The 25,631-nt window shown below is 51.8% G+C and overlaps 1 protein-coding gene and 1 long non-coding RNA gene across 10 annotated transcripts; one reads left to right on the top strand and one right to left on the bottom strand.

The window, feature by feature from the left end:
- Nucleotides 1–344: 344 nt before the first annotated feature.
- TFAP2A (transcription factor AP-2 alpha) lies at nt 345–23,471 on the bottom strand. 9 transcript variants are annotated; one of them, XM_019945081.3, is made up of 9 exons: nt 16,535–17,208; nt 14,222–14,275; nt 13,841–14,078; nt 10,699–10,750; nt 8,372–8,603; nt 6,394–6,512; nt 4,341–4,482; nt 2,740–2,793; nt 2,328–2,460 (listed from the first exon to the last, which is right to left on the bottom strand). In XM_019945081.3, the coding sequence occupies exons 1-8, from the start codon at nt 17,206–17,208 to the stop codon at nt 2,760–2,762; spliced, it is 1,545 nt and encodes a 514-aa protein (XP_019800640.1). In that variant the 3' UTR covers nt 2,328–2,460; nt 2,740–2,759. The 9 variants fall into 9 exon arrangements, with proteins under 9 accessions (XP_033719712.1, XP_019800637.1, XP_019800638.1 ...); XM_033863821.2 differs by lacking the exons at nt 2,740–2,793; nt 16,535–17,208 and adding an exon at nt 23,321–23,468 and having other exon boundaries at nt 345–2,460; XM_019945078.3 differs by lacking the exon at nt 2,740–2,793 and having other exon boundaries at nt 345–2,460.
- On the top strand, nt 17,692–20,098 carry LOC109551535 (uncharacterized). Its single transcript, XR_012334331.1, has 3 exons — nt 17,692–17,827; nt 18,612–18,984; nt 19,155–20,098. It is a non-coding gene; the product is annotated as an uncharacterized lncRNA (long non-coding RNA).
- Nucleotides 23,472–25,631: the final 2,160 nt, after the last annotated feature.

Genomic DNA, 25,631 nt, shown 5'->3' on the forward strand with positions numbered 1-25,631 from the left:
AAATGAAATATTAAAATACGTGGGAGACGATGTGTCCTCTCTGTCCCTGCTCCATGTACGTTTCTGCCACTCTTCCCAGAAAACTAGAGCTAGTTTTCACTCATTTGCATGGCTTAGCCACTGAGAAGCCAGAGCAAGTAAGTGAATTTTGCAGTGGGTATTTCCTTTGTGTTAATGAACTAACAGTTTAAATTTCAGTTATCCTCCGAGACAGATTCCAAAGTAGCTATGGAGGGCGAGCGAGAGGTTCTTCTGTCTGCTCTCCATCTTCCTTGTCATCCTTAATGTTTGGCTCTGAAGGTTTTATATTTTGGTTTTCAAAACACAAATGAAAACCTAAAGGATCAACATAAATAAAACTTTATTTTTAATAATAAAATTAATGTTTCTAGTAAGGAAAAGATAGTATGTCATTCCTTTAGCAGTACAAACAATCTTTTATCCAAAAGAATACATTGGGTTTTATTGTGTCATTTGTCTGAATACAGACTCAGTGGAATATCTAAATGATACCCTGCTCTGAACTCCAAGTTGAAAGTAAGTTTTTATTATACTTGAGGGAAACAATGGGTTCAGCTGCTTATTGCAAGGAGCAATTGCCAAGGGAGAGTTAAACTCAATTACTGTAACCATACTGAATAAAAAATACTGCCAAGAACAAAAATACGCCTGGGTAAAGACAGCCACTGAATAAAAAAAATCGACATAAAGCGTATCAAATATTTATTTATCTGGGCAACAAAGGACTATGATACATTGACAGGCATGGAAACTACTGCCAGCACAACTCAGTACAATACAGCTAGAACTGCTTCCAAAATGGCCAGTGAAAATACAGAATACCAGGTGGTCCCAAATGTTTGAAGTTCTTTGAACAAAAAGGGGGGGGGAATCCCTAACCCTCGGTTTAAAGACAATACTCATTTATTGCTCAAATGATGCTTTTAAGGGAGGACAGTGGAATAAAATAAACTTTTCTTTTTTCTCCCCACAATACATAGAACGGTTATCAAACCACTCAAGTTAAAAATCTTTCCAGGGTCCAATATCACTTTTTTCTTTCAGTTCAATGAAAAGCTAAATGTAATACTAATTATTTATAAAATTTTATTTTACTTTTTTTATTTGTTCAGCTGTTTCATTGTCGTCTTTAACATGCTACAACAGGGCTAAATTCATGAATACCAGAGGAAAAAAAAAAAATCCCCCAAACCTTGGATTCCTAAATAAGTACCATGAACCACATGAAGAACTAATAGGGAAGATTCAAAACCCACTAAACAAGAGGTAAACGAGATCACCAGATAAATTAAAAAAAAAAAAGGCTTAAAACAGACTCACCATATTTACAAATCCCATTAAATTACACATAAATAAATATATACAGAGACGTGAACACTGATTCCCTTATAGAACTGTGAATCGTGTTGCCAGAGAGAGTTCAAGTTGGTCGCTTTACCTTGAAGAGGGAAAACTTCTAGAACTGAAGACAAGACATGGAACTTCGAGTATCTGTGTTCAAGTTTATTCACAATACTGATAAAAATGTCATTAGCCTTTTTTGCCATTTTTTTCTTTTTTTTTTTTTTAGTATGGCTACAATCTGAAGTATGTAAGAGAAGGTAGTGATTCCGTCCCATGAAGCTCATATAATTTTTTTTTAATTTTTACGTTCTTTTTTCTAAAAAAAAAGTTTTAAATTTTTTTCGTTGTCGTTGTTGATTTGTTAGTTTAAAAAAAAAAAAAGGGTTCACAAACTCGGACAGAACTTTTCTTTGCTGGCTTCACGGCCTGTTCTGTTCTCTTAGGCTCCACACGAGGGCAAAGGGGAGTTGGTGCTGATGGAGGAAGTCGGGGCCGGGGCCGGGGCCTGAGACTGCGGGGTCGCCCCGCTCACAGTGGAGCGCTGTCCCCGGCACCCCGAGACTCCGGACCGAAGGCGGTGGCGGCAGCGGCGGCAGCAGCAGCAGCAGTAGCAGCAGTGGGGGGTTGCTGATCCCGGAGCTGTCACCTGCCGGTGGTGATCGGTGGTGGGGGAGGGGCGGTGATGGAGACGGAGATGGCGATGATGGAGATGATGGAGATGATGGCGATGGAGATGGAGTGGGTGGGCGCGCCGGGGCCTGGGCCGGGGAGGCGGCGCGGGCAGGGGGTGGGGCAGGAAGAGCGCCTCACTTTCTGTGTTTCTCCTCTTTGTCACTGCTTTTGGCGCTGCTGTCCGTGTGGCTGTTCGGGTTGTTGCTGAGGTACATTTTGTCCATGGCCTTGAGGGCCTCGGTGAGATAGTTCTGCAGGGCCGTGACCGCGGCGCACACCGCCGGGCTTCCGAAGCCGTGGGAGATGAGGTTGAAGTGGGTCAAGCAGCTCTGGATGCCCGGCTCCAGGATGGGGTTGGGCCTCGAGTTCCCCAGGGGAGATCGGTCCTGAGCCAGCAGGTCGGTGAACTCCTTGCATATCTGTCTGCAGCACAAGTGGAGCGGAGAGAGAGAGAGAGATGAGGCTGGGCAGCCAGCAGCATCCGCAGCAAAGAGAAAACCTTGCTCCCTGCCGTTACCTCTGCCTGGATCACGCCGACACCTGACCTGACCCAGAGCCCCAGAGACAGACTGGGGGGGAGGGGCACATGTTGGGAGACCCAGCCACCTGTCAGAGTCCGCCTAAACATCTCCTGCTCTTTAAACACTTCCACACATGCCTCTCTCTTGTCTTTCTGTGTGTGTGTGTGTGTCTCTCTCTCACCTCTCAGCTGCACCAAACTTCTAACCCCCTCCTCTCTCGCTCACACCAAGCATCCTAGACGCAAGAAAACATTTCACACGTTAGGAGAGAGACAAAGGTGAGTCAGAGGGGCAAGGAGTCAGAAACGCAAGCATCTCTTCAACAGCCAGTAGCATGCACCCAGCAGCTGTCCTGCTCAAAACACTATGGAGCCCCCTCTTCCCTAATCTTCTAGAGACCTCGGCAGCGGTTTGGGGGGATGAACTCTCCACTCATTCACCTTCAGATCAGGGTGGATGTGCACAAGAAAGGCAAAACTTTTCTTGGGATTCTTTTGCCTTTAAAAATAAAAGTCACCAGAAAAAAAAAAATGTTCCTTGGGGATACGTCAGAGTGGTTTGGGGAAGAAGAAACAGACATTTCAATCGCCCATTCCACCTCTTTTCCCATACACCAAAAAAAACTGTCTAGGGAAATTGTGAATATGGGTGTGTTTAGGAAGCTAAGAGAAGAGGGAAAAGTTGAAATATGGGCGATGCAGGCTGCACAGGGGAAGCTCAGTCTCTGAATCTGGGAAGCAAGGACTAGGTGGGCCTTCCTGAGGCAGCAGCAGCCTTTGGGTGAGGGGCTGTGAAGGGAGGATGGAGAACAGGAAGCAGTGGCAGGCTACCTCCTCCAAGGCCAGCTGGTGTCCCCAGGCCAGAAACTGCCCTGCCTGAGGCCGCTGCCCCTGCTTCCATGCCCTCCTGTGACATCGACTTTGATAATTAAGGGCTTCCAAACAAGCCTTTTAATTTCCAGAAAACATATCAAAACAGTCATTTTCTTTTCACACACCACCTGCAGAAGCCTATTCAGCCCAGGCACCAATGGGAATATAACTTGGGCCATTTTGAAACCTATTTGACATCTCGCCTGTAGGCTAGAACTTGTGGGTGTGTGTGTGTGTGTGTGTGTGTGTGTGTGTACACAGCACTTTTGAGGAGGATGGAAAGGAAGGCAAGAAATGGGAGAAGGGATTAGGGTTGGAACTAGGACAGCTTCTGGCTTGAACATTTTGCAGGCCACTGCTTAATCCTTGCCCTTGGAGAATATATTGATAAGAGACAAAAACTGATACAGGCAAGTGTGTCACTCCTTTAAGAACTTGGTTCTGAGAATTGGAAAAGAATAGATACATGTATGTGTACAGCTGAATCACTTTGCTGTACACCTGAAACTATCACAACATTGTTAACCAACTATACTCCAATATAAAATACAAGGTTAAAAAAAAAAAAAGAACCTGATTCTGGTCTTTCTGACCAGAAATAGTGGCAAATCCACACTCAGCTTCCATCAAATCCCTACTATACCCCACCCCCATACACGTTAATTTTTTTTAAAAAAATGAGAACGTGGGGTGAAAGAGAGGGGAAAGTGGGAACTACGCACTCACAATCTTCCTTGTATTGCCCCTTTAAAATCAATTATGGTTTATTAGATTGTGTTGTAACTTCAATATTTACAACAGAGCTGATTAACACAAAAGGAAAAGAGGCCAAAAATGAGAGCAAAAATGATTTTGATTTTTGTTTCTCTTGACAGTGAGACACAGAGACCCCGAAGAGGTAATGTCTTACTTTGTAGCCAGGAGCATGTTTTTTCTTGTCACTTGCTCATTGGGATCGGAATGTTGTCGGTTGAGAAATTCAGCTACTGCTTTGGCAGGAAATTCAGTTTCGCACACATACCCAAAGTCCCTGGCGAGGTGGACGGCCTCTCCTGGCAAGAGGTGAGAGGAGGGGGGCGAGGGCAAGAGAATGAAAAAAGTTGGGATCAAAACTGCCTCCCAGCTCCCTTATTTTCTTAACCCAGATGTTGTAGGAAACACACACTACTTGTTTTCCCATTTCAGGCATTTTCTTTCCTTCTCTGTAGGATCTGGTGGCTGCGCTTCCCAGGGAAAACGGCCACTTAGCCTAGAAGGCCCAGGCGATTGGAAAATATAAAATCCCATCAACTCCCCTCCAGCCTCATCCCCACCCCGATGACATTCCCCCACCTTCTCTTTCAAAATGTTTCTTGTATTCCAACCTCACACCTATCAACACATTCATAAATGATATTCATAATTACTCCTTGAGCTTTTCTGCAAGGGAACGACTAAGGGTTTACATTTTAACTTTATCGCATATAATTATCTGTTCATCCAAACCGATTAACCAAGAGGATTCGAGGGTCACTCCACTGAGTCTGCCTGTGTTGTTGATTTTCGAATCTTTGGTTTTAATTTCCTGAACCAGTTGGTTTTTACTGCAGGGCTTCCTGCCATTAGCTCCAGCTCCGGAAGAACGCATGCGCCAATTAGAGCATCAAAGCCCTCTCCGCTGAGCTTGTTTCCATAAAATGGAGCGGATCACAAACAATAACAGTTCTCCAGAAACTGCTTCCCTGCTACAGGACTCAACCCCAAAACCATGCACACTCTCACACTACACCCAAAGCCGCTACTACCATTTTCTCTGCGTATAATTGTTTCGGGGTCTGAACGGTGGGTTCCCAATGTACTGGTATTATTTTTAATATAATGCTACTGTAGCTGAGTTTCTGGCACTGAACAATTGCTTATGACTTAACAGTCACATTAGTATCATTTTGGGCACGATTAACGAATGGTTCATAGGGTTTCTCCTCAATTTTATGTTTTTAAATATTTTAAAAATTATTTACAAAGCTAGAACTTGAGTTCAATTATACTATGTCTCCTCAAATACAAGATATAAATAAGATTAAGTGCCTTCTTTAAATATAAATGGTAGTTTTGAAATCTGCGCCATAACTTAAGTGCCTCTCTTTTTCCTGTAAGCATAAGACATTTCCAACGGAGCACAAAGGAAAATGCAAAAGAACGATACATTCATTCCAACACACCCAAACTTAAGCCAATTTAGTATCAGACAAACTTAACAGGGATCTAGAGGAAGTAGGGATGTGACTGCTGTGACTGGATTCTGATGTATCTAGAACATCGAGTGAGGACAGGGTGAGCCTTTGTTTTGAGGGGTTTAGAAGCAAGTGTGTGTGTGTGTGTGTGTGTGTGTGTGTAAAAAGCTGACATGAGACACTTTCTGCAATGCTTATATTTCTTTTTTCTTTTCCTATCCAAATAACTCAAAGTCTAAAATTGCTCACTTTTCTTCCTCTCCAGTAGAGAAGCACAATTAAATGAGAGATAAGGGAGCATATGTTTGGAAAACAAAAACCTAAAAGGGCATATAACCCTGAGCTTTCAGGATGGTCTTAAATCAGGATGCAGGTCAAAGATTCCCAAATTAATTCAGGAAGTAATGGTCACGCATTTCTCAAACGCAGATGTCAGAATAGCTTAAGTGATTTACTGCTGAGCTCTATAAAGGAGACTGGAACTTGAGGAATATGCAGTTCTTAAGTTTTCACATTGTTTAGGTCAGAATTGGGCTAGGGAGGTGTAATTTTGTGGCAGAGGGGAAGAGGAAAGGAGGACAGGAATAAATGCAAATAGTTTTTTGACACGAATTCCGTTCACTTCTGGTTATGTTTTCTGGAAAAATGAAACTGCCCAACTGACAAAATACAGCCAAACATCTGGCCACTGAATATTAGCCATTTTCTCAGAAGAAACTTCCCTTCTCTTTAGCAAGGGAACTCACTTACCCTCCACTAGTGATGTAAGCAGGGTGACATTGGCAGCTTTACGCCTCCCTGCTGGCAGATTTAATCCTATCTTGTCCAGTTTTTCTCTTAAAGATCTTCCTCCATTTTTAGACTTCGCCCTGTTTCACAAATACATGAGAAAGGGATTCAGAAAACATTTGGTTGCTCTGCATCACACTGTAGTCATTTTGACAACTTCCTAAAATGTATTTTTAAAAATTAAGGATCCTGGCCCCGAGATACGTAAGGAAGGGAAACCTAGGAAGGAATGGTACAGAAAGAACATAGGCGATAAATGCTTGTTAAACTCTAAAGCACCCCCTGTGTTCAGTTATTACTGCAACTATTGTGGCAGGTTGGAAGGTTCTGATTTCCCAACTCTCTGAAGAAGAACCACAAACAAATAAACACAGCTCTCATCTCTAGGGTGTGAAGTATTTTTGAGTTCAACTGATGACTGTATATTTTCCCTGTTGTTACAATCACACAAATCCCAATGGGGTCTTTAAATTGTCTTTGCAAGATCTGCTGTGAGGTTATTCAGAGTAACCAAAGTTATCATCACTCTTACGTTTCTTTCTCTGTCTTTAGCCCCAGTGGGAAATTCATTTCACCAACTGTTTACATGCCGTGTCACCAGCCTAACTAGAAAAGTCAAAAGTTGATATCAGCCTTTAAAAATTTCCCTTATTTCAGAGACGATGGAGGTGGTTCTAAATAGATGTCTAAATAGACTCCCATAATCAGAAGGTGGTTAAGATAAATTGTTTAAATAAAACAGCAAATTAATTAATTTCAGATTTTATTCCCTACTCAAGTGCTCTTTAATTGTGTGGATTAGATTATACTCCCCTAGGTAAACAGTCTCCAATATTGGGGAGGGGGGAAGGGGGAGAAAAAGGCAGAGGGCGGATTCAGATCTGTGTCAGCGAAAGATTACAAAGGGACAGCAAATGACCGTGAAGGAGGAAGGAAAGAGTGGAATAGCTGATGTTAAACTCTGTAGCCTTTGTATGGGATATACCCATCACAGCAGAACTCTGGGTCTATAAACAGATATATGAATAAATGTCAAAAGAATGAAGTTTTGGTCCACTTTCTCATTAAAAATTAAAAAGGAGAAAAAGTAGAAAATATTATCTGGGAAAGTTCAACGCAAGACCCACCACACACAAAGCTGGGTGGAACCCTAGGAGCAAAAAGCCCAGAGGAGGGACAAACCTGCCCTGAGGGAAGGTGCTTCACCTCGCCGACCCTTAGAAAATCTCATCTACGAAATGAATCATTCCGACCTCGCGCGGGTGAGACAAGAATCCCTGGCCACATATGCAACATGCAATCGTCTGTAGCGAGCACACATAATGCACGTAAACGTGCCTCGCACGCTGCCTGGCACACACGGGGACGCGGTACATCGGAACCATTAGTGCGAGCACCTCGCGCGGGAGGGTCTGCTTCTGGTGACCCGGGGGCGTGGCACGGAGACTCTAGAGAAAACCATTGTCTTCTACTTAAACCCTATTCAAGGGACGGCGGGCTGCAATCGGAGACCCTATATGGAGGTAAGGCAAAGTGAGGCGCCTGAGAGGAAGTTTTCCTAGGCTTGCAAGGTGTGAGCGAGTAGGGAAAAGGCGGGCGCGCGGCGCCCCGCGGCTGCAGCGGCCGGGACTGAGCCCGCGGCGGGGCGAACTGCGCGTGCGCGCGGGGAGGGGGGTGGGAGGAGGCAGAGGTCCCATTGAGCGCGCTGCGCCGGCCGACCCGGGCGCGCCCCCGGAACGACGGAGCGCGCGGGAACGCGGCGGAGTGCGCAGGCGCCCGCCGCCTCACCCCGCCCCCAGCTCCCACCCACCGGGTTCTACGCTCTTCTCCCCGCCCCTTTCTTTTCCCGCGAAGGGAGGGCCCTGGCGCGAGGCCCGTCCGCGTCGCCGGCCCGGCGCAGGCGCAATGCTTGGCGGGCAGGGCCTCGCTCGGGCCTCACCTCCGCAGCACTCCGCCCAGCAGCGAAGCGTTGAGACACTCCGGCGGTGAGAGGCGCCGCTGTACTTCCGCCACCGTGACCTTGTACTTCGAGGTGGAGCTGAGGAGTGAGAGACGACCCGGAACTGAACAAAAGACTTCGTTGGGGTTCACGACGCCGCCGAAGAGGTTGTCCTTGTTGATGGGGATGGCGGAGACGGCGTTGCTGTTGGACTTGGACAGGGACACGGGGCCTGCGGAGACAGACGGGGAGGCCGCGTGTGGGCGCCGAGGATCCCTCCCGAGCCCTGCCCGACCCCGGCCCTCGTCCCGGCCCGGGCCGGCTCCCAGGCTTGCGCCGCAACCGCCGCTCTTCTTCCAGCCCTGACAATTCCGTGGCTCCTTACCCATCTCCTGCCCTAGTCCCTGCTCCATCCCGGTACTGGGGATGGAGCCTGTGCCCCTCGGCGCGTCTCACCGGCGGCCGGGGGGCGGCCCAGCCCCGCCAGCCAGCCCTGTGCTTCTCCCTGGACCCTTGCCATTTAACCGCTGGGGCGCTGTCTAGAGATGGTGGTGAACTCGTGACCCTCCCGGCTCTCAGCATCCGAGGGAAGTGGCCCCCAGACGGGGTGCTGGAGCACGGGCTTGGGGTGCAGCGGAGGGGGTGACGTTTGTAAACCGAGAGCAAGCTATGTAGGCTCGGGAGTTTTCGTGGGGCGAGGGGTTTAGCGTTGGGGAAAAACTGCTTCACAGACCTATAATTAAAATCAGCTGAGAGTTTAGATGGCTAAAGCGGCCTGTAAATGAGCACTTCATTCAAGGCACCAAGCCGGGAAGTGGTGGATTCTGTTGTCACACCCCGTCCTTTTGATAAATAGGCCCTTTCCTATGTTTATCTGTGAAAAAGACTCGAGTTTTGGAAATCCATTCCAAGCCCCGTTTTGAACTGGAAGAAGGATAAACAGGCCTACCATGGAAAACTAGCAGTGTGTTCTTTTGATGAGCAAAGAGTTAATAGTCTTATGCTTAAGCGTCTTCTTTGGGAAGGGGGGAAGGGGAGGATATGTTCTTGTTAGTTAAAATCATAAGCTCTTCATCGTTGGATCCACCATACTTAGAAGAAAATTCAAGGCCAGCAGAAAGTGTACTAACATGTTACATTTCTAACACCAATATAATTCAGATGCATTCATAACCATTTAAGTACAGTATGCATTTGTATCTTAAAATTCCACATGGAGACATAATAATACATGTATGCATAATAATACATGTATACAGTACTCCTCCCTCTTGAATGGGGATATTTTAGACGTATAGGGAGGTGGGGGGGGGCTCTAGGTTTTGGATAGATCACTTGTGACATTAATAGCTCTGGGGAGGCTAATAGAGACAATAGGAGTTAAACGAACTCTTGAGAGATTACTAATAAAAGAGCCAATTATCATGTCGACTTGGAAAGAGCATCTCTTAAGATTTATCCCTTGCACATCTAATTTGACGTGACAAAGACTTCACAGATGCAAAAATGAAACTTTAAACTCGCTAACAATATACTGATTGGGGTTAGAAATGGGAACAGTTTTATATAGCATCGTCCTCTGGTGGTGCCTAGAATCCTGAAATGTAACATTGCCACCATAACAAAAAAAAAAAAAAAAGCTGCTGTGAATAGCATTTAATCCGGTAAACTTTATTTCTACTCACTAAACACAACACAAATTACAAATCCATCCAAATCACTTGACACTTTTTAAAAACAATTTCTGCTCCAAACATTTATGCTAATAAACCTGACATCTTCAAAAAGCTAATTTTAACCAAAAGCCAAATTTTGTTAACCTAATTCACAAAGTTTAAAAAACCCTTAACAGCTAATGAGAAATTAAAGAACATGAAAGACTTTTTCCCCCTCTGCTAAGGAGTGCTATGTCTTTTTATCATCTGCTCCTATATTAATATTAAATTACTTGCACTGCTTTTAGCATTATACACTTCTTAACACTCATGGCCACTCACGCAATGGATTAACTGAACTGTTAAAACCGTTCCAAAATTGAAATGCCACTTCCAAATCTGTTCAACTATTACACATTTCATGTGTTTGTCCAGATATCATTAAACTAAATTAAATGTTCAAGTCATGAATCAGAACAAAGCTAGCCTGTTGCCATTACTAACATACTGAAAGCCGATCATTTAAGCATTGCTATTCTATGCCTATCTATTCGCTAATTCTGAGCCTTTAGGAAATCCTACTTGGAAAAAAATAAACACAGCTCTGCAAGTTCTTTTAAATAGCACTGTGCCTGTAAGGACATGCTTGGAATGCAGAAGGAAATGGCTTACCTTTCTTAATTACAGTTTGATCTGGGATGTTAATACCCGGGTCTTCTACATGCTGCAACAAAAGGATACACATGGATGTAAATGTATAATCAAAACAAAAGGAAATGAATATTTCGTGCAAGACAGGGGGAGGGGAAGGTGCAGACTCAAAATTCCCCCCTCCCATCTAGTGACATTTATATATAAACATCTCATCTTGGCTCATTGGAATTGGGGGTTTTGCAGCTCAAGACGTTTCACTGTACACCCACGGCCAATTTCTCGTTCCCCAGCAAATAATCCACATTTGAAGGAGCTGGGGGTGGGGAATAAAACTTTCTTTGGAAATTAAACCGAGTTTTGATCTTTCTCACAGTCAGTTCAACCTTTAAAAATACACCTAGCTTTAGTTTGGCGCCTCAGCGGCTTCGGACTTCAGCAATTCCAGCGTGCAGGCAGCAAAAGCCAGAGAAACAATAGAAATGACAGTCGGGAGTAACAGGGGAGTATTGGAAACGTTTTAGGTGATGTGATAAAGAGCAAACGTATATACACACCTTCACTTATGGATAAATGAAAAAAATTTAAAAAGGACTACTGTCTAAATTGGATATCAGATAGGGATATGAAAATGATAAAAAGAGAAACAAACAAACAAAAATCCTTTGAGGTTTTCCTGTGTCCAGTAGCAGATTTGGATTCGTTAGTGTGGGTTTCTTTTTTCCTTTTTTTTTTTTTTCTACAGATGGATGGGTATACGTGTGTGCTAGAGTGAAAACGTGATTAGAAAGTAAAATGAAATCGTGTTTTCTAATGCAGAAACTGACAGGCAATATAATGTCTGCCTGTGTTTACAAATTAGCACCAGGGCTGCTGAGATAGAAGATTTCACAATCGTTACCAAACACAGGCATTACCATTAAAAAAACTATTACTTCCTTCTCTAGTCTTTGTCCAACAATAATACTGATTCGAACATTTTCCATTCTGTCTTGGATTTATGCTCCTGTTAATTGTGCCTGATCGCAATGATTCCGGGTGGATGGCACTAAGTTGCTTTATTACAGGTTTTATTATACTCAATGCTCTCATTTGTAACTTGCCTAAAGTGCTTCTGGATTTAAGTATAATTAAATTGAGAAATGTTCAGAAATGACTACTGCTGCAGTTCTTGTGTTTTAACTATATGGGGAAATATGATCCCTTTATGCACGCACCCTAAACCCATAAAGTAAATGTAATGTGGCATAATACTTTTATTTGTGTTATTTCTAGACCTTGTCCATACAGGGCAGACTGTTAAGTTTAAAACCCCACTGAGATATTAATGATTAAATAATTTTCACCATCGATTTGATTTTCTTAAATATTTGGCAGTCGTTCTTATTAAAGGTTAACTGTTGCAGCAATGGGAAAATTGAAAACAACCCTTTTCCTGACCCAAATTCCTTTGAAAGAATTTTTTTTCTTAAAAGGTGGGGGAGGGAAAGGGGAAGAGCAGCAACTGGGTTTCCTTGTTTTTATTTGATCTTTTGATGAATTTCTCCTATAGGCCAATCTCACGACGAAGAGTGACTATACCGGTGTCAAGAATTCACACCAGCCACTTCGGAATTTTTGCAAAGCAGGGCAATTGTAATTCACAGTAGTTCCAAAAGCTCGCAACGTTATTTTGCAATTCAGATATTTCCAAGGAGCAGACTAGGATAAGGATTCAGAGAATCTTTGGGAAGGGGAACTAAAATGATCACAACTTCCAGGTTTGTTTTTTAATGGCCCTTTTCTCAGCTATTGCTCCTCTCATTTCACTTTCCAAGAAATGCACTGTTCAGTATCAGTTTCTAAAAACATGTATGAAAACACACACACACACACACACACACAATGCTTACTAAACCCCACATTGGATCAACTGCCTACTTTCCTGCTTTCCATGTTACGCTGCTAAACATAACCAACAAATTTCAGTGATTAACTAGGCCAAATGAGAGATGTAATAAATTTTCTATTTTCCTATGTAACTTAAATAATGTTTTAAATTCACTGAGCAAGCAGGTAAGTTCATCTGACCATTTTCTTTGCAATCTAATGCAGTAATCATTAAACTGTCAACGGACATATTGCTGCAATATTTGATGCAGTAATTTGAAATAGCATTTTAGCAAAAATCACATCCAGATACATTTCCTCTCCAAAGAAAAGCAGCATTAACAGAGCCTTTACAGCTTTAATAAAATTATTGGCTTGCTCTAATTCCATTTCAGGAAGGTTGTGAGCAAACCATAAATATGTAGAATTGAAGCAAGAGATGCTGGTTTAAATTTAATTTCATAAAGTATTTTCAAATTATCAGTAGCCTGGTTTGCATTGTAAACAGTAAATGCGCTAATACCATGCTTATTTAGAAATCATTTCAAACTGCATTTATTGATAACTGAATTAGAACTCAAAGAATGCATTGCCCGATAGTCTCAAAACATTCATTTAATATGGGGGTGTAGCGGGTTCTGAAAGGCGTTGGGAACCCAGTTAATGATTTATGAGGTCAGCACTTAGCACCCCTAGGAAGAGAAAAAGGCTGCGTTCAATGTCCTCCTCCTTGGACTTGCTACTTACTATTCTTTAATCAGGGTAGGGTATACACATAACTTTCAGATATCACTAGCACTCATAAAATCCGGTAAAAATTATTTTCCTAGTGTGTCTTTCACACTTTCTTTTAAATGGCCAGGGCATTTCAATGAGCGCTTTTGGTTGACTCTAACATGTTTTTCAGGACAGGGAGAAATCCCCACGGCAGACACAGTGGTGGAATTAGATCCTCTCCCCGTCGAAACAGTTTACTGTCGTCGAGAGGGGAAGGTACCGTCAACGGTGACATTCGTCTAATTTCTCAATGGTAATATGCAGGCATTGTTTGAAGGAGCTCCAGGAGCCATTGTTCTAGGGGCAGGACCCTCAAGTACAATTCTTTTCCATTTTTTTAAGGCGGCTGTCTCGGTGGGTCCTTAAGTGTCCACCCGAAAAACCAAAAGGAGATTTCGAGAAAGTAAACGCCGGGCAGGAAAGCCCGGGCCCCCCGGGCTGCACGTTCCGGGCGTTTTCTCGCGGGTGGGTGAGGAGGGTCTGCGTTTTCTCTCCCGCCGCCCGCGGGGCCTCTTACCGGAACGTCCTCGATGGCGTGAGGTAAGGAGTGGATCGGGAGGTCTCCGAGTCCTGAGCCAAGCCCATGGGGGCCGTGCAGGAGGTCCTCGTGCCGCCGGTAGTCCCTGCGGGGATCCAGGCCCGACAGCTGGTGGGGCAGCCCCCGGTGCGCGTGCAGGAGCCCAGACTCCTGGCTCTGCCTCTGGCCGGGCCAGCCCGGGTGCTGCGGCTGCGGCTGGGCGTGCAGTGGGTTCAGGCTGTAGGGGTCGTTGACGTGGGAGTAAGGGTCTTGCGACTGGGGGTAGATAGGCTGGTAGGGCGGGGGGAAGTAGGGGGGCTGGAAGTCGGCATTGGGGGTGTGGGACAGCGGCGGGGCGCTCGTGTAGGGAGATTGACCTACAGTGCCCAGTTGGGGCAACCGTGCCGTCCCGTTGCTGGTGCCGTCGTGACGGTCCTGGAAGAGAGCGAGGGCAAGGGCAGAGAACAAGAAATCAGGCGTCGAGTTACAGCTGCCACACTGAGTGCACGGCTCAGGGCTGCGTGGGAAACGGCCCGTCCCCGTCCGTAGGCCGCCGCGAGAAAGGAGCCCTAGGCGGTTCTTTTCAGAAAATACTCCGGGAGTGAAAAGGGCCCTTCCCCAAACGCAGGGAATTCGACTGTGCCAGTGAGGGGGCATAAGAGACTCTCCTTAGGCGTTTCTTTCAAAGGGGGGAAAAGGCGAAAAAGGGCCTCCCGGAACACAGCCCGTTAAGCTGCGGAGTGGAACCTCCCTTACGCAAAATTAAAATTCCTACTAAATATTAAACAGCAGAAGCGGCCTTTTCTCTGTCCCTGCATTTGAACCTGCCTGCCACTGCGTTATTGTTTACCCTGTTCCATTTATGTGGAGGAAAACAGTCAAACCCATTCAAAGGCTATTACCATTTCATGACTATTTAAATAGAGCATATTTCGTAGAGGGCTGCAAGGAAAGGCCACGTTTAAGTTACCAGCTTAAAGAAGGTCTTAGCTGCGGGATGGGGGTCTGTCTTATCCGCTTCCTCAGTTAGGAGCCTTTTTCTGGACAGGGTCGATTTGTGATAGAGACGGGGAGAGAGGGACGTCAAGCCAAGGTTTAAAATGGAAAGATCCAGCCTTGTCTTGGGTTTAAAAGAGAGAGGTGCACCCCGGGGCGGAGGCCCCCGCCCCTTCCACCCCAGCCCCAAAGGGCAGAAGAAACGCCTGACTTGGGTTCCTCTATTGCAATTCGCTTGCAAAACAAGCGAACAGAGTTGATTGCAGGCAATGCGAGCCCTCGGAGGTACAGCCCCGGACCCCGAGGGGAAGAAGGGGCACACCGGGCAGCATTTTTCCTGTAGCCGGATTAAGCATCAAATGTTGAGAACATCTCGGGAACACGTGAAGAGGCGAGGAAATAAAGACAAACGTGGCAAGAAACACGCCTTGGGAAGTAGCAGCGAGGTAGGGCTGCGCGCCGGGAGAGGTCGAGCGGGGGATGGGGGGTACCGCATTCGGCTGAAGGATGGAAGAGAGGGAGAAATACGAGGAGCGAGGGCAATGCAAACGGAAAGGGGGTGCCCTGAAGGAAAGCCGGGCGAGGAGGACGGGCCGCTCCGCAGCCCCAGGTTCTCCAGAGTAAAATTCCTAAGGAAACAGGGATGGGGGTGGGGATGGGACTCACCATAGCTGAAAAACTGTGAACTAACATCTGCGAAGAGTCTGGGGTAACGAGTCAGGGTGGAAAACAACAAGCAAGCCCGGAGAGCCCGGCTGCCCCGCTGCCCGAGCGCGCCCCACACAAAAGGCGCCGAGAGCCCCGCGCCACCCGGGACTCCGGTCACGGCGCCGCCGCTCCCCCGAGCGCTGGAGCCCCGCTCTGGTCCATCCGAACTTGAACCACCGATTCGAGCGGCGCCTTCAGCTGGTCGAACCCACGGTCTCTATCCTGCCGTGAGCGGGTAGGATTCAAAGTTCCTTAAAAAATGAAAAACCTCAAAAAGGCAAAAAGCAAGAAGTGTGTGTGTGTGTGTCTGTGTGTGTGTCTGTGTGTGCGCGCGCGCGCGCGTGTTCCTTAATCCGTGTCTCCCCCTCTTTTCTTAGCGGCGGCTTCGCTTGAGCTTCTAATAACCGCGCTGGGCAGCGTTCCTGGAGCCTGCTAATAGCAGATATTCATGACTATTAATATTACACGAATACTTAATAAGGGAAGAATGCCTGGAAATCGAGCGTGAAGCGGAGAGGCAACTCGCGCCGGAGCCGGCTCTCAATGCAGTCCATTGACGGGAGCTTCAGTGTAGCAAATCGGAGGAGGGGAGAGGGAGCGCGAGAGACAAAAAGCGGGCGAGAGAGGGAGCGGGCGAGCGCGCGGGGGGCCGCGGCGCGGCGGCTGGCGAATCACAGGGAAGGGGCAACATTTTAAAAGGTTGCAGGGCAAGCAAAAGTGAAAGAGAAAGAGGGAGAGAGGGAGACCGAGGGCGAGCGCGCAGAAAGGGAGAATGTGTCTGCGTGCGTGTGTGAGAAAGAAAGTGTGGGCGCGAGAGAGGAGCACGGAGTGGGGAGAGGGGAGGGCGGGAAGGAGGGAGAGCCCTAGAGGAGGAAGGGAGGGGGGAGGGGGAGGAGGCCGAACCGGCGCGCACGGAGGGGGAGGCCGCGGGGGAGGGGGAGGGGAGAGGAAGCGAGCGAGGACAATCAGACCTAAAAGGCTGGGGCAGACCTCGGGATGCCGCGGGGGCCGCGCGTCGCGGCCGGGAGCTGCCGGGGCCCGCGTCCGGGTGTTCGTCTGGCTCTCGGCGCCCGAGCTGCTTCCCGGGCGCCTCCGGCCGCGGGCTTCTCCGCTCCGCAGCCGGGCCTGGGGCTCGGGGTTCGGCCGGCCGCCCCCGCGCCGCTCTTCCATGGCCCGGCACCCCGCCCGGGCCCGGCCCTCGCCCGGGCCGCCGCTCGAGCTTCCCGCGGACTCCCGGGGCTGGACACTCCGCGGCGGCGGGGGCCCTGCCCTCGGCTCTGCGGGGCCGGGGCTCGCGGAGGGGGAGCCGGGACGCCGCCCGGGGCGCGCAGAGGCGCAAGACGGCCCAGCCCGGGCGCCGCTGGCACCGGCTCCCGGCTCCCGGCGCAAACCCGTCTGACTGGCTGGGCCACTCCCGCCCGAGGCCCCCCGCCCCCCCGGATGACACGGCTCGCTCTCCCCCAGCCGCCGCTGCCAGTCTGCCCGCCGGGGTGTCGGAACAAGCGGCACCTCGCCTCCTGCGTGTCCCTGCAGAGCCCGACATAATTAGACAGCCCCAAGCCGGCTCGGAAACCCGAAATCCCTGCTCCGGCGCTCGCCCACCGCAAAGTTGTTGAAACAGCCTTCGCTCTATTTATCCTCCTCTCCCTCCTCTCGCTTCTCATCTGTTTTTGTCTCACTCACACGCACATGCACACGCGGCCCCACAGGGTCCCTCTCTGGGGGTGCAAGTGCATCGCCTCCCACCTGGGTCCCACGGGCAGCTCGCGCCGCGCGGAGCTTCGGACCCCGCCCGCCGGGGGTTTCGGCCTCCGAGAAGGTGATTGCCCGAGCCCAAGGCCACAGCCCGGATACGACAATCCACCCTGGGAGGCTTAGGGGCTCAGTGTCACCCTGACCAGCTCGGAAAGGGCCCCCCAGCCCTGAAAACAAAGCGACTGGCCCGACATGGAGTCTCTGCGCCCGCACCGCGCACGACACGAGTCCCCAGATAAGCACCCGTCCCCTTGGGAAGTCACCTCGTGCCCCGGGGGAGGGGGGAGGGGAAAAAGGAGGACCCGGGAAACGGGAAAGATTTAAAATAGTCTACAGAAAGGAGAGGAGGAAAGGGACGGGTGACACATCGTTTACATAGCCCAGGTTCTGATTTCAAGTGAAGACCCCGCCGCTGCGCCCACACAGACAGCTTGACATTCCCAGCTCCACATGCCAAAAAGAAAGAAAGAAAGAAAAGAGGAAAGAAAAACTAGCAAAAGCCGGGACTGCCACTTATTATTTACTTAGGTAATCTCTCCGGTCGCGGCCCCCTCCCCTCCCGTGACTCATCGGCTCTTTTTAGCGGGGAGTTGCAAGGGGGTTGGGACAGCGGCCGCCAGGCCCTTTCCCAGCGCCTCCCGCCGGCCGGCCGGTAGTCCTGGGGCTTCCCCGGCTGCCCCAAGAAGGCGAGCTCCGGGAATCGTGGCTTTTAAAATGGGCTCCAGTGCGGCGCGCTCTACCGGCCGGGCGGGCTCCCCGCACCGGAGGCTGCGGCAGCCCCGCCAGGATTCCCACGGTCACGCAGCCGAGTGCCCGGCGGTTGTGTAGGGAGCCGGCGGCCAGCCGGCTCCGCCCGGTGCCGCCTCCCATCCCCACCCCAGGGCTGCGCCCACCAAGTAGCTCAGAGAGAGAAACTGCCTAGAACTTCCTGAATAACATAGTGTACCTGGAGGAGCCCCGCAGCACTTTGGGAGATGAGTGTTCCCAAACTGAACCCGCTCACTGGGAGGTGCAGCCCAGCTGAGAGCGAAGTGCGCGGGGGGGCCCCTTCTCCAAATAGAAAAGAGCCTTTCGAGAAAAGTCGGGTAGGGGGATGGTAGGAAGGAAGGAAAGAATGAATACATAAAAGAAGGAATATTAAAGATCAGAGACAAAGTTAAAGAGGGGAAAGGGTTTTCTCGTTCCTTTCTTTTCCTGGTGACTTGGGCCCTCAGAATCTCGTTGGAGAGACACGCAGAAGTGCACGGACGCGTGCCCAATTGCCAGCAATTGCTTCGAAAACCCAGCTTGTCTCTCTTCGCTCTACTCTTAGGCACAGTCAAAACCGGTCAGGAGGAAAAGGGGGAAGTGGGACAGGGGCTCCGATGGAGGGAAATGAAAGAAGGGAACGTCCTCATCCTCCCTCTGCAGCCTCTCCCCTGCTCTCTTTGGGCGAATCGGAGAGGCGGGCGCTGCGCTGGGGAAAGTTTGTCTCACCCGCACCTCGCAGCGGGCTTCGAGGAGGGGAGGAGACGCGGGAAGTACAGCTCCGCGCCTGCGGCCGCGAGGACAACTGAGCTAGCGCCGCGCTTACCTCGCAGTCCTCGTACTTGATATTATCCGTCAGTTTCCAAAGCATTTTCATGGATCGGCGTGAATGGATTTGCCCCCTCTCCGCCTCGCACCCAAGTGGAGCTACTCTCTGGGTAAGCCCAAAGTGCCGGCTGCGGGCGGCGAGCGCCGGAGGAGGAGGAGGGCGAGGAAGAGGGGAGGAGGGCGCAGAGGAGGCGGCGAGAAGGGAAAGAGCTCCCGTGTGCGCTCGGAGATCTCCCTCTAATGGTAGAAACTTTTCCCTTTTCCTGCTCTTTACCAACAGCCTAATCGCCTCATTAGCATATCAACAATAGTCCAATTGCTCGCCAGCACCACAATCTGCCGCCGGCCGCTCCGACCCAGGTATAAAGGCCTCTCCAAGCCGCAAACCTGCTCCTAGAGCGCGCTCCTGCCGGGGAGCCCACGAAATCTCCCTTGAGCCCCGCCGCGCGGCCCTGCCCCGGCGCCCCCGCCCCCATGCCACTCTTCTCTCTCCTCTCCTCTGCTCTCTTCTCCGTCTCCTCCTCGCCGGAGACGACCCGGCAAAAGCCCGGCACCGCGCAGGGTCCGAGCGACCGCGCCGGGGCCCAGCTTTCGGCACCTCTCCCTCATCCCTGCCTCCACCAGCGGCTCTGTCCTTTCGGCTCCGTCCAATCTTATTAGAAATTACTATCCCTTTCGCAATCAGATGTAACCACCAAACGAAGACCGGCGAAGTCACGTCAGGATTTTTGCCCAACAAGAGATCGCCTCCGCTCCCCGGCAGCTGACACCTCCGGCCGCGGCGCCCTGGGACTTTTACTGGCTTCGCGCTTCCCAGCCCACCCCACCCCCCCAGGTTGGAGATTTTGCCAGACGGCTTCAGTCGCCCGGCTGGGGTTTGGGATCCTTTAATTGCCGCGTGTAAAATAAAAAGTGTACCCTGAAGAGGTTACTTGACAGCTGCAGGGGTTAAATGATTTTCCTCTCATTTGTATGAAGCTAGGGCCGACTGATAATTCAGCGTGGTATTTGGGCTACGGGCTTCCTGGGTGCAGTGTGGACGGGAATACGGAACTCCTATAGAGACTCACAGTCGCTTCTGGAGTTGAGCCGAAATACCGACATGTGTGCGCCGTGTCATGCATGCATCAAAATAAATCGCAGGGAACCAACCCTTCGCTGTGCTAATCTGCTCCAGTTTTCCCAAGATTCCCCTTTTTAATTAAAGCAGGGAGAGTTCCTTCATGATTTGGTGCTGTTACTAACGCGGGCGCTTTCGCGGCTCAGTGCCCGGCTGGCGCGGAACCCGGAGGCCCGGGAGCCACCCCCGTCGTCCAGGTCCGCCAGTCTCGGCTCTCCCGGTCCACACGGGGGCCTGCTCGCCCCACCGGGGCTCTGTAATTTTTTCTTCTGTGAAACAGAGGTTTTCTTTTAAAGAAAGAGAGACCAAAAAAAAAAAAGACGTGATGCGATCCTTGGAAATACAGAGTAATTAATTTATCTGGCCGAGCTTCCTCGTTTGTCTTAGGTCAAACCCTCCTTTCTCCCTCTCGAATGCGGCAAATCCCCCAACAACAGTAGGTCTCGCCTCAGAGTTGCTCTAGGAACGACCTCTGATGCCATCTGGGCCTGTTGCTTGCAAATCTCCCAGCCTCCCGGGTCTCACGGTGCGTCCTCGCCGTGAGGGTAGAGGCTGTCGCGAATGCGAGCGTTGCCTAACAGGTGGAAGGAAGGCGAGAGGAGGGGGACTCGCTCCCCCCCCCCCCCCCGCCCCCAGCCGCCGAAGGGCAACTCTCCCTCCAGACGACCGCAGCCAATTCCCCAAGCCCGGCAGAGTAGGCCAGAAGCCCCCCCCTCCAAAAGTTAGGGAGAAGACCAGAGCCGCAAGGGGGGTAGAAAGCCGGGGGGGCTCCCTCCGACGCCCTGGGCGCTTCCCTGCACGCCCGGTCCCCGCCTGCGCAAGGCGGCACAGGCCCCTGGCTGAACCCAGCTCCGGGCTCGGCGCCGCGCTCCGCCCGCAAAAATGGTCAACTTCCAGCGCGAGCGCCACGCACCCTGCGGGCTGGCCTGGGGCCGCCGCCCAACGCGGCGGCTGGAATTCGGGGGGTGGGCCGCCCGGGGGACCGACACCCTCCCAGCCGCGGCCGCAGCCCCAGAGCGCGATCTGTAGGCCAAAGCCTAGGCCCGGGAGCAGGGGATCTTACACCCCCAAAACGTCGCCACGGTGTGCTTGGGGGAAATCTAGGTTTCGCTTTCTTTCTATCTGTGGGCTGGGGAAGGCATTTCAGGGCCTTCATCCTTTCCACCTTCCCCCCTTGCTGACCCGAACCCCGCAGATCTCCGGCTCCACACCCGCCAGGGCTGCTAAACTGTTGTTGTTTTCCCGCCGAGGGCGCCTTTGAGGTGCAGATTGGGGCCTGCGGGCTCCGCGCCGCCGCCCGCGTTAGGAGCGCTGAAGAAAGGCCCGAGCAAGCGCCCCGGTCGCCCCTGGAGCCAGCGGAGCCGCGGTAGTGTGTGAGCGTCATTACCACGACAAGTCGCTTCATTGCATGTCAATGCTCCGGCCTCGCCGGGACCCCAGGACAGCAGCGCCAGGCCTGGGGGCAGGAGTCGGGGGTCCAGGCCTGATAGGGGGGCGTGGAGAGGGCGTTGGGAGAAGAGTATCTGTGTGAGAGACAGAGACACCGAGAGAGACAGAGAGACAACGAGGGAAGGAGAAAGACTCCATTTTCACCAGCTGTTGCCACCCAGTGGGCCCAGGAGCCCAACAGGCAAAAGCCGGAGGAGCCGGCCTCTCCAGGCCCCAAATCCGCGTGCCCCACCCGAGATCCCGGCTTCCCACCGCTAGCCAAACTGTGAACCCACGGGAGCCAGGCCCAGACTTCACTCCTGTCCCCTTCAGGCTGGAATCTTGCTGCTTCCGAACCTCAGTCGAACCCACTGGAGGCCCAGACCCTGGCCGAGCCTGCACTGCGGGCGTTTTCTCACGCTGAGGAATTCTGCAGCCAAGTTCTCCCGGCTTGAGGGGAAAACCAAAAGCCCTCCGTCAAGGAGTCCCCCAGTCTTCCCCTCCAGAGAAGAGAATGAAGAAGGGCCCTGAGATCCACCGGGGCAAGGGAGGGAAAGGTGTGAATGCCCCAGATTTGAGTTTGGTGTGGGGTTTGCACCCTTAAACCACAAAGTCTAACTCTGGAGATGAAATTGCATTTATTTAGGTTTAATTGGGAGGAGAGGTCTAAAAGAGCTCATGGCTGATTAAAAGAATAAGTGCAATGAAAGAAATACTGCAAGATGACTTCCTTTCCCCAACTCCAGAGAATGTAGGGAAGACGGGACTTCTCTGAACTTTACTTCTGATGGCCGAAATCTGAAACAAGCCGAAGAACTCGCCCCGGAAAGAGCAGGGCCTCAAATTTTCTTTGAGAGGATCGGGGGTTTGGTTCAAATCGGCCTGCGGGCTTTTAGGCACATAGACTCTCGCCCTAACCAGGCCTCCGCTTGGCTAGGGCGAAAAGAAGGCCCCGCGGTTCCCATTATGAAATCGGCGACAGGGGAGAGGCTGCTATGCTCACCAACCTGGCCAGAGCCGCCCTGGTTCCCTTAGGGGAAACGTCCGGAACGTAAAAGGAGAGAGCGCTGGATGCAGGTTCCCTCGGCCGGGGTCGGGCCCGGGGCTCAGGGGAGAGCAGTGTCTGGAGCCTAGCTGGCCTTGCGGTGCCCGCGGCCTAGCAGGGCCAAGTTCGGGAGGCGTTGGTTTCGACCAGTTCTAGGCCTTCTGCCTCATCACTCGCCACTTACCGCCCCCGTCTAGGCACCCCAACCCGTAGCCCAAGCGGTGAAAAGTGGCTTCGGGAAGAAGACGGAGCGAGCAGCTCAACTTTGCGCAAACTCTTTTGAGCATTCCCCAAAAGAACGTGCTCGCCGGCGCGACCCGTCCAGCCGGACCCCTTTCTATTCTCCACGCTCCCTTGTGGTCCCCCAAACGTGGAGACGCGGAGAGAGACAGGTGCACTGGAACCCCATCTCACGCGCCGCCCTGGGGTCTAGGGCGAGATCGGAGGCGTAGCGAGCAGGGAACCTTCCTGGAGGCGCACCGCACGCCCGCCTGCGCCCTGCCCCCGCCTGAATTAGTCATCTACCCCAGTTTCTACTGGCGGCGGGCGGGGGGTGGCGTCCGTAGCGCAAAGCAATGGTGACCCCCGGGGCCACCTGTGGAGCGTGCGCCGGACTCTCCCCAGCACCGGGCAGGCCGGTGGCGCGCGTGGCCCCCAGCGCCGCGGCCGCCGCCTGCGCCCGTTTTCCTGCCCTCTTTCTCTCCTGGGAACGCTCCTGGGCGCTGCCAGGCGCGCCTCACCTACGACGCTGCAGCCCTGGGCCGCAGCTCTTCCTCTCCGCCTCCCCCCGCCCGGCCCCCTCCCCCGCTCCACCCCCGCCCACCTCAGCCCCGGCCAAGGCAAACCCCCGTACCTGCCAGTCCCCCATTTTGGCATGTATGGACATCGCGGCTCGGCGCTCCTGGCGACGGGTCCCCGCCGGGCATGGGCTGTAGGGCTCGGCCGGGCCCGCTCCCTGGAATCGCTTAGGCAAATCCTCCTTTTTTACCTGCTCACCAACATCTCACCTGGTCATAAAGAGCTGGGTTGCTACCTGCCGACGCATGCGCGCTAGCCCAGGAATTCACTCCGCCAGCCCTAGTCCCAGCGCCTCGCAGAGCTGACCTGGGAAGTGATGGATTTATAGCCGCGGCAATCTCGCCATCAGCTCCAGCTTTTCCCAGCAGCCCCAACCCGCTTTCCCGGTCAATCCCTAGCCGAAGAACCCAGGCAGACTGCCTGCTGGAGTGTGCTGGGAGCGACGCGAGTGTGACTTGGTGTGTTTTCGCACTCGAGCCATGGGGGCATCTACACGCTCTTCCCTTGGCTCTCTTCCCCTTCGGAACTTTGGGGCTGGGAGAATCTCCAGCCCTTGGGGGGGGGAGGGCAAGGCCTGGAGACTGGGTCAGAACCGATAGGTGCCGCGCACCTGGATGCATGCGGTGAAGCCATATCTCCGGTCCAGGCCTCCCCGCCGGCCTGCGAGGTTCAACCTCGCGGATTCGAGTCTGCAACCCCCAGGGCTGCTTCAGCGTCGGATCTCAGATCAAAGTGTTTCCCAGTAGGTGAAGACATTCACGATTCTGTTTCATTTCTGACTTCTAGGTTTCGTCTCCTCCCTCCGCAGAGAGTCAAACACGCGTGCACACATACACGCGCACACACACTTGCACACGCATACACTCACACTTCTATTTAAGGTCCGCCCTCTCTTCTCACTTTCACGACTCCCCGCCCCGCCCCCATTCCTCTGTGGCTTCCCGGCTCTGTATCTTTTCCACTAAAACTTTTTAAAGGGAGAAAGGGGCATCGGTGGCTCCGGGATGGTCAGCTGAGGTTTGGGCTGGGGGTGGAGGTTGCTTTCCTATTACAGATGAAATCACCTAAATGATTTCACCGCTGCTCTAATTAGAAGGGAGCTTCACGAGAAGCCACCGGACTTGGGGCTCCCGAGGAGCTCACCTCCGTAGGAGCCACACCTGGCCGGGAGGGAAGGGAGGGTCAGGAGCTCAGCCTCGGACCCCGCTGGCGCTGCAACTGCGCCAGCCCCAGTCCGGCAGCCACCAGCCCAGGGCTTGGGCCAGGGACTCCTGGGACAGGCCCAGTTACTCTGCCAGGCTGCCGTCACGGGCACTGCGAGAGGAACAAAGAACCGGTTTCAAATCATCTTCTCTGACTCCTCAGGCAAATGTGTGCAAAAGGCCAGCTCCACGCTGAGGAGTGGAGAAGACTTGTCCCCGCACCAAAGCCTCCCCTTTCTAATCCCGCGCAAGAGCCTCTATCCCTGGTGGCCGGCCCAGATGGCCTTGCACCCTCCCGGCCTTCTCAGGGGCGGTGTGGTGGTGTCTCTCGGAGTTCCTGTGTCGCCTGGGCATATTAATCGTGCCTGGGCTGTGGGACTCTCGTCCCGGTGCCGATTCTCTGGTTGATTGGAAACTTTCTTGGACCTGCCTTAGAACCTTGCTCAACAAGTGTGGGTTTTGTTTGCAGGTGTTTTGTTTTGTTTTGTATTTTTCCTTGCGAATTTTAAATACCTTAAATTATGGCGTTTTTAACCCATTCCTGCCTATATTTAACTTCTCCGGCTTTTTCTAGCTCTCGAAATAGTTTGGGGGAAGCCGAGTTCTCCAGAGCGCCGGACACACGCGTAGGACCCGCCTGTAGCTCTGCGAGCCTCCGGCGGGAGGTGCTGTGCTGCCTTAGAAACGAGCGCGGTTTCAGGCCCCGGCAGCCTGGCTTCTCCCTCTTACGGGTGCGAGAGCCGGAGGGACCTGGGACCCGGCTGGCTGGGCCAGGCCCTGCCCGGGAAGGACCGGAGGGCTGGTACTGGGGCCGGGGTGGGGCAAGAAGAGTGCCAACTCCAACTTCGGTACTTTTTCGGGGGGGAGGGGAGGCAAAGCCTCTAGTGTGCTTAGGTGCGAAGCCAAGCCGCTGTGCAGGGTTGCATGGACGTGGACAGGACGACTTGGAAGTGAAGCAGCCCAGGCCTTGGGCCTGAGGGCCACTGGTGTCCGCTCAGATGCCGGGCGCGGGGACCAGAGTGGCGGCAGGGGAGAGAAGCGGGGAGGGACGCGAGGAATCCGGGAGCGGCCGGGAGCGAGAATCTAGCTCTGGAGTACGACCACTTGGGGTCCAAACTCAGCTTAGTCGTTGACATTTACCAGATGAGTGATCTAGGGCAAGTG

This window comes from Tursiops truncatus, chromosome 10, assembly GCF_011762595.2.
Source record: "Tursiops truncatus isolate mTurTru1 chromosome 10, mTurTru1.mat.Y, whole genome shotgun sequence".
In the NCBI taxonomy this organism is placed as follows: Eukaryota; Metazoa; Chordata; class Mammalia; order Artiodactyla; family Delphinidae; genus Tursiops; species Tursiops truncatus.

What these genes read in the sequence shown, in the direction of transcription:
- TFAP2A (XM_019945078.3), bottom strand. Translation starts at nt 17,208, where the DNA reads ATGAGAAGCGAGAGGAGGGAGAGGAGGATAAATAGAGCGAAGGCTGTT. An exon ending in ACGCCATCGAGGACGTTCCG is followed by an intron (nt 10,751 to 13,840) that starts GTAAGAGGCCCC and finishes CTTTTGTTGCAG; the next exon opens with CATGTAGAAGACCCGGGTAT. An exon ending in AACATGCTCCTGGCTACAAA is followed by an intron (nt 2,461 to 4,340) that starts GTAAGACATTAC and finishes CTTGTGCTGCAG; the next exon opens with ACAGATATGCAAGGAGTTCA.